The sequence below is a fragment of the Borostomias antarcticus genome (genome assembly GCF_949987555.1).
Source record: "Borostomias antarcticus genome assembly, chromosome: 7".
Taxonomy (NCBI): Eukaryota; Metazoa; Chordata; class Actinopteri; order Stomiiformes; family Stomiidae; genus Borostomias; species Borostomias antarcticus.
The window spans coordinates 30,981,349-30,989,514 of NC_140240.1; the positions used below are offsets into that span (position 1 = coordinate 30,981,349).

The following is an 8,166-nucleotide window of genomic DNA, read 5'->3' on the forward strand; positions in this document are numbered from 1 at the left end:
GGGGAAGGGTTCTGATGCGGTGTGTTTGAGGCGCTCCTCAGATGGGGAAGGGTTCTGACACGGTGTGTTTGGGTCCTCAGATGGGGAAGGGTTCTGACGCGGTGTGTTTGGGTCCTCAGATGGGGAAGGGTTCTGACGCGGTGTGTTTGGGTCCTCAGATGGGGAAGGGTTCTGACGCTGGTTGTTTGGGTCCTCAGATGGGGAAGGGTTCTGACGCTGGTTGTTTGAGTCCTCAGATGGGGAAGGGTTCTGACGCTGGTTGTTTGAGTCCTCAGATGGGGAAGGGTTCTGACGCGGTGTGTTTGGGTCCTCAGATGGGGAAGGGTTCTGACGCGGTGTGTTTGGGTCCTCAGATGGGGAAGGGTTCTGAAGGGTTCTGTTTGGGTCCTCAGATGGGGAAGGGTTCTGACGCGGTGTGTTTGAGGCACTCCTCAGATGGGGAAGGGTTCTGACACGGTGTGTTTGGGTCCTCAGATGGGGAAGGGTTCTGACGCGGTGTGTTTGGGTCCTCAGATGAGGAAGGGTTCTGACGCGGTGTGTTTGGGTCCTCAGATGGGGAAGGGTTCTGACGCGGTGTGTTTGGGTCCTCAGATGGGGAAGGGTTCTGACACGGTGTGTTTGGGTCCTCAGATGGGGAAGGGTTCTGACGCGGTGTGTTTGGGTCCTCAGATGGGGAAGGGTTCTGACGCGGTGTGTTTGGGTCCTCAGATGGGGAAGGGTTCTGACACGGTGTGTTTGGGTCCTCGGATGGGGAAGGGTTCTGACGCGGTGTGTTTGGGTCCTCGGATGGGGAAGGGTTCTGACACGGTGTGTTTGGGTCCTCAGATGGGGAATGGTTCTGACGCGGTGTGTTTGGGTCCTCAGATGGGGAAGGGTGCTGAAGGGTTCTGTTTGGGTCCTCAGATGGGGAAGGGTTCTGACGCGGTGTGTTTGGGTCCTCAGATGGGGAAGGGTTCTGACGCGGTGTGTTTGAGGCGCTCCTCAGATGGGGAAGGGTTCTGACGCGGTGTGTTTGGGTCCTCAGATGGGGAAGGGTTCTGACGTGGTGTGTTTGGGTCCTCAGATGGGGAAGGGGTCTGTTTGGGTCCTCAGATGGGGAAGGGTTCTGACGCGGTGTGTTTGGGTCCTCAGATGGGGAAGGGTTCTGAAGGGTTCTGTTTGGGTCCTCAGATGGGGAAGGGTTCAGACGCGGTGTGTTTGGGTCCTCAGATGGGGAAGGGTTCTGACACGGTGTGTTTGGGTCCTCAGATGGGGAAGGGTTCTGACGCGGTGTGTTTGGGTCCTCAGATGGGGAAGGGTTCTGACGCGGTGTGTTTGGGTCCTCAGATGGGGAAGGGTTCTGACGCGGTGTGTTTGGGTCCTCAGATGGGGAAGGGTTCTGACGCGGTGTGTTTGGGTCCTCAGATGGGGAAGGGTTCTGACGCGGTGTGTTTGAGTCCTCAGATGGGGAAGGGTTCTGAAGGGTTCTGTTTGGGTCCTCAGATGGGGAAGGGTTCTGACACGGTGTGTTTGGGTCCTCAGATGGGGAAGGGTTCTGACGCACTGTGTTTGGGTCCTCAGATGGGGAAGGGTTCTGAAGCGGTGTGTTTGGGTCCTCAGATGGGGAAGGGTTCTGTTTGGGTCCTCAGATGGGGAAGGGTTCTGACGCGGTGTGTTTGAGTCCTCAGATGGGGAAGGGTTCTGACGCGGTGTGTTTGGGTCCTCAGATGGGGAAGGGTTCTGACACGGTGTGTTTGGGTCCTCAGATGGGGAAGGGTTCTGAAGGGTTCTGTTTGGGTCCTCAGATGGGGAAGGGTTCTGACGCGGTGTGTTTGGGTCTTCAGATGGGGAAGGGTTCTGACGCGGTGTGTTTGGGTCCTCAGATGGGGAAGGGTTCTGACGCGGTGTGTTTGGGTCCTCAGATGGGGAAGGGTTCTGACGCGGTGTGTTTGGGTCCTCAGATGGGGAAGGGTTCCTTCAAGTACGCCTGGGTGCTGGACAAGCTGAAGGCGGAGCGAGAACGCGGCATCACCATCGACATCTCCCTGTGGAAGTTTGAGACCAGCAAGTACTACGTCACCATCATCGACGCGCCCGGACACAGGGACTTCATCAAGAACATGATCACAGGCACCTCCCAGGTAGGGGGGGAGCGGGGGGGGGGGGCAGGAGAAAGAGAGAGCCAGAAGGAAGGACAGAGAAAGAGAACAGGAGGAGGAGAGAGAATGTTGCCGGGTTCACACTACAGGATATTTAAAATCCTAACCGATATTGAAATCGGGTTACATCACACACATAAGGAGAATCTTAACAGATATCTTTCTTGCGCATCTTAAACAAGCACACACAGCAAGATCAAACATGTTTGTTATTATCGGGGCCGCCCCGATGGGTCTGCGAGCCGATCGGGAGGTGTAAGATTGGATCTGTAAACCCCTCACATTACAAGATCATCTGGACCGATCATCCTCCCCGACCAACGGTCCAGACCAGATTTCTCCTCTGATTGTCGGAAGCGCTGAATCGGGGATGAATCGGCCCAAACATCCTGTAGTGTGACTGTGACCCCGGCGTTGGAGAAAGAGAAACTGTAATTGAAACTTCTCCGCCTCTTCGTTTGTGTCGTCCACAGGCGGACTGCGCCGTGCTGATTGTGGCGGCCGGCGTGGGCGAGTTTGAGGCGGGCATCTCCAAGAACGGTCAGACGCGCGAGCACGCCCTGCTGGCCTACACCCTGGGGGTCAAGCAGCTCATCGTGGGGGTCAACAAGATGGACTCCACCGAGCCCAACTACAGCCAGAAGCGCTACGAGGAGATCGTGAAGGAAGTCAGCACCTACATCAAGAAGATCGGCTACAACCCCGACACCGTGGCCTTCGTGCCCATCTCGGGCTGGAACGGGGACAACATGCTGGAGGCTAGCCCTAACGTTAGTACAAGACCAGCCCTAATGCTAGTACAGGACCAGCCCTAACACCAGCCCTAACACCAGCCCTAACGTTAGTACAGAACCATCCCTAACGTTAGTACAGGACCGGCCCTAACACCAGCCCTAACGTTAGTACAGGACCGGCCCTAACACCAGCCCTAACGCTAGTACAGAACCATCCCTAACGCTAGTACAAGACCTGCCCTAACGTTAGTACAGGACCGGCCCTAACACCTGCCCTAACGTTAGTACAGGACCTGCCCTAACACCAGCCCTAATACCAGCCCTAACGTTAGTACAAGACCAGCCCTAATGCTAGTACAAGACCTGCCCTAACGCTAGTACAGAACCAGCCCTAACACCAGCCCTAACGTTAGTACAAGACCGGCCCTAACGTTAGTACAGGACCGGCCCTAACACCAGCCCTAACGTTAGTACAGGACCTGCCCTAACACCAGCCCTAACACCAGCCCTAATACCAGCCCTAACGTTAGTACAAGACCTGCCCTAACGTTAGTACAGGACCGGCCCTAACACCAGCCCTAACGCTAGTACAGGACCAGCCCTAATGTTAGTACAACCCCGACACCGTGGCCTTCGTGCCCATCTCAGGCTGGAACGGGGACAACATGCTGGAGGCTAGCCCTAACGTTAGTACAAGACCTGCCCTAACACCAGCCCTAACGCTAGTACAAGACCTGCCCTAACGCTAGTACAAGACCTGCCCTAACGCTAGTACAGGACCAGCCCTAACACCTGCCCTAACACCAGCCCTAACACCAGCCCTAACGCTAGTACAAGACCTGCCCTAACGCTAGTACAGGACCAGCCCTAACACCTGCCCTAACACCAGCCCTAACACCAGCCCTAACACCAGCCCTAACGCTAGTACAAGACCTGCCCTAACACCAGCCCTAACACCAGCCCTAACGCTAGTACAAGACCTGCCCTAACACCAGCCCTAACGCTAGTACAAGACCTGCCCTAACGCAAGTACACAACCTGCCCTAATGCTAGTACACGACCTGCCCTAATGCTAGTACACGACCTGCCCTAATGCTAGTACACGACCTGCCCTAATGCTAGTACACGACCTGCCCTAACGTTAGTACAAGACCAGCCCTAACGCTAGTACAGAACCAGCCCTAACACCAGCCCTAACGCTAGTACAGAACCAGCCCTAACGTTAGTACAAGACCAGCCCTAACGTTAGTACATGACCAGCCCTAACGTTAGTACAGAACCAGCCCTAATGTTAGTACAAGACCAGCCCTAACGCTAGTACAGAACCAGCCCTATCGCTAGTACAGAACCAGCCCTAACGCTAGTACAGGACCAGCCCTAACGCTAGTACAGAACCAGCCCTAACACCAGTCCTAATGTTAGTACAGAACCAGCCCTAACGCTAGTACAGAACCAGTCCTAATGTTAGTACAGAACCGGCCCTAACGCTGGTACAGAACCAGCCCTAACGTTAGTACAATACCAGCCCTAACGCTAGTACAGGACCAGTCCTAACGCTGGTACAGAACCAGTCCTAACGCTAGTACAGAACCAGCCCTAACGCTAGTACAGAACCGGGCCTAACGTTAGTACAGAACCAGCCCTAACACCCCTCCCTTGCTGTCCGTTGCAGATGAGCTGGTTCAGGGGCTGGAAGATCACTCGTAAGGACGGGAACGCCTCCGGGACCACCCTGCTAGAGGCCCTGGACGCCATCCAGCCCCCCTCACGCCCCACGGACAAGCCCCTCCGCCTGCCTCTGCAGGACGTCTACAAGATCGGGGGTGAGGCCCGGGGGGGCGGGGGGGTGAGGCCCGGGGGGGGGGGGGGGGGGTGAGGCCGGGGGGGGGGGGGGATGAGCTGGGGAGGGAGGGGAACACAGGGAGATTAGTCTGACTCAAACGGGTTTTGGGGATCAGCCTTGTCATTCGTTTATTAACTGCCCCAATCAGTGGTATTACCCAATCAGAAGTATTTTCACGTGTCACCTTCTATCCCCCCCCCTCCTCTTCCAGGTATTGGTACGGTCCCGGTGGGCCGCGTGGAGACGGGGGTCCTGAAGCCCGGCGTGGTCGTGACCTTCGCCCCCGTCAACGTGACCACGGAGGTGAAGTCGGTGGAGATGCACCACGAGGCGCTGACCGAGGCCATGCCCGGCGACAACGTGGGCTTCAACGTCAAGAACGTGTCGGTCAAGGACATTCGCCGTGGCAACGTGGCGGGCGACAGCAAGAACGACCCGCCGCAGGAGGCCGCCAGTTTCACCGCCCAGGTCCGCGAGAGCGCCGCCGTCGATTCTAGAACCTTCCGCAGACCTGCTTAGCGCCAGCCGTCCATATATGGTCTTCCTCTTCCCCAGGTCATCATCCTGAACCACCCCGGGCAGATCAGCGCCGGCTACGCCCCCGTGCTGGACTGCCACACCGCCCACATCGCCTGCAAGTTCGCCGAGCTCAAGGAGAAGATCGACCGGCGCTCCGGGAAGAAGCTGGAGGACAACCCCAAGGCGCTGAAGTCCGGGGACGCCGCCATCGTGGAGATGATCCCCGGGAAGCCCATGTGTGTGGAGAGCTTCTCTGAGTACCCCCCCCTGGGTGAGTTCTCCCTTAGAGCCTGAGGTGTTTAGTCTTTCTTTGGTTCCACCGTGGTTTAGCTGGTAGGTCTTTGAGAACGCTGTCTTTTACCACATCAGCCCGACCTTGAAGGAGCGGATAGCAGCTCTTCTCACCGTAGACTTACAGCTCTGCTGTTTGTTGTGATATGGTGATTGGCGCCCTCTGGTGGTCAAACACGAGACGGCACTCGACCCCCTCAGTCTTGCTTCTACAGCGTCTTAAAGGAGAATGCTCGTTTTTGACAACCTGGACACAAAAAATCTATTTTCTGCTTCGAAACGGTTGTTTTCATAAAAAAGTTTCGCAGCAGAAAATAGATTTTTTAGAAGCTGCATTCTCAGTGCCCCGTCCACCACCATTACATGGATATACTGGCTCGTGCTGGATTTTAAATTTCTTCTACAGGCCTCCGAATTACACCAAAGTTATCTCGGTGAGTGAAACGTCTTATATATGCCGTAAATAAGGTCCAGGTTGTCAAAAATAAGCATTCTCCTTTAACAGACAAGCTCTCTGTAAAATGTTACATAAGGTTGCTGTCGGTGGAACACCTGGTACAGTATCTTCAAAATGGCCAATTTTCAGAACGCTGAAAAGAATATAACATTTTGAAAAGAACATGAAATCACACACGATGATGATGTTTGGAATACATGTAAGCCTACATGAAAATAACTGCATTGAACTTAAAGTCGCACTGAAATGAAAAAAGCATTCTGTCTCATTTTGGTTCACATAATTGGTCATAGTGTTCACCTATTCAACGATGTATGCCCAAAAAATACACAATTCTACTTTTGTTGCCATCAAAGTATATAATTTCTTACTTCCTGGAAAACGGTAGGTCACATATAATGACGACAACAGGTACCTTAGATTTTAGGCCAATAATCTCAAGACATCCACCCGTCAATCAACGCTATCCTTCTATCGGATCTGTCTAAAGTTCTTAAAACCCGTCCACTTGTCAATGTTCCAATCAAATTCCTCTAAACGCATGTCCCGCCCTCATAGCTTGTTTGCGTCGGAAATACGTCCAACTAGGAAGTTAGATGATCTCAAACGTCCGTTTCAGTGCGACTTTAATCCTAAATTGCCAGACAGAGGTCAGAGTTCATCCCTCGTGGGTGTTGTTATTTTTAACCCCTCGCCGTCCGTCCGTCTCCCAGGGCGCTTTGCGGTGCGTGATATGCGCCAGACCGTGGCGGTGGGCGTGATCAAGGGCGTGGAGAAGAAGGCGCCGACCAGCGGGAAGGTCACCAAGTCGGCCCAGAAGGCCCAGAAGGTGAAATGAACGTTGTGCTGGGCTGCCGCCCCCAACGCTCGCCCCGGCCCGCCCCAGAAGCCCCTCCCCCCCCCGCCCCTGTGCACCATGGTCAGCGTGTGGTCTATTATCACAATGCATCGCAAGAGCCGTCGCAGGAAAAAAAACTACCGCTGACAGGTAACGGGTGCGCGCCACCGTTTTAACGTATGTTTGTTTGTTGACGTTGTTGTGGTTTTATCTTACTCTGTACGTTGATTGATTTGCACAGAGTTTGCGTTCGGGTTACGTGAAGGAAAGACCGTCTCTCCTTGTGTGTTTAGTTCTACTGATACTTGTCGGTTTGCAGTTCGTCCAATCAGAGCGGTTGCTTGTTTGTCGGCCTGTTAGCGAGAGCTACGTGTTTTTATGTTGGTTTTAATGTTGATAACGCTCAATCTTCGCTGTAGAGGAGACCTGCTTTCCAGCCGTGGTGGTTCTCTCTGTCGCATGTTCATGTTCTACTGCACTTTAACCGGTTCCGAAGGCTTCAGAACCGGAACCGGGAACCTGAGATCCGTAGCACCTTGCTTGGCTTCAGCTCCCTGACTCTCGCACTGTCCAACTTTACTGACCCTGCTCCCTGTCCTGCTTCCTTATTATGGGATGTTCGTTGTCAGCTTACCTACGTAACATTAAAGATGTTGAAACCCAAAATGTGTCTCTTTTTTTTTGTCCCCTCAGTGCACTTTTATAGACGATTGATCGATCAGTTGACGACTCATATCAGTGTAATCAGTACACGGCCTGGAGGGGGCGGAGTCTGGCTGGGGGGAGGCGGGGCCTGGAGGGGGTGGAGACCGGCTGGGGGGATGCGGAGTCTGGAGAGGGCGGAACCTCCTCCCCCGTTCCCTCCCCCGCCAGGGCGAAGACGAGAACGGTGGGGAGGAGGGAGGGGCGAGGGACTGAGGGATGACGTCGACGGACATCATCCCTGGGAGGCGGAGCCTGGACCTGGCGGTAGACGTCCAGCAGGGAGTCCAGCTTCGACTCTATAGACCTGGAGAGAGAGAGGGAGGGAGGGAGGGAGGGAGAGAAGGAGGGAGGGGAGAAAGAAGGAGATGATGGAGGGAGGGAGGGAGGGAGAGAGGGAGGGAGGGGAGAAAGAAGGAGATGATGAAGGGATGAAGGACTATTACCCCATGGTGATTTACATTTGTAGCAGATGGGAGACGTAAATGTACCTGTATATCTCTATATATGTATATGTTCTACTGTACCACCAGAGAGACGTCCAGGCTCTGAGAGAGACCGTTGAAGAGACCAGTTGAAGGGACAGTTAGGAGTTTTGGACAGTGGAGTGATACTTCACGTTACCCACCTAATGCTGTTTGCTG

At 54.4% G+C, this 8,166-nt stretch overlaps 1 protein-coding gene across 1 annotated transcript in view; it reads left to right on the plus strand.

Moving 5' to 3' along the window:
- Window positions 1–6,820, plus strand: part of LOC311310870 (elongation factor 1-alpha, somatic form-like) — a gene marked incomplete at both ends in the record, with an annotated part of 9,178 nt that extends 2,358 nt beyond the window's left edge. The window contains 6 exons of the mRNA XM_084440452.1: window positions 1,941–2,120; window positions 2,612–2,908; window positions 4,545–4,695; window positions 4,927–5,183; window positions 5,271–5,505; window positions 6,696–6,820. Coding sequence (XP_084296578.1) covers window positions 1,941–2,120; window positions 2,612–2,908; window positions 4,545–4,695; window positions 4,927–5,183; window positions 5,271–5,505; window positions 6,696–6,820 — 1,245 coding nt within the window. The remainder of the gene's footprint in view (window positions 1–1,940; window positions 2,121–2,611; window positions 2,909–4,544; window positions 4,696–4,926; window positions 5,184–5,270; window positions 5,506–6,695) is intronic.
- Window positions 6,821–8,166: the final 1,346 nt, after the last annotated feature.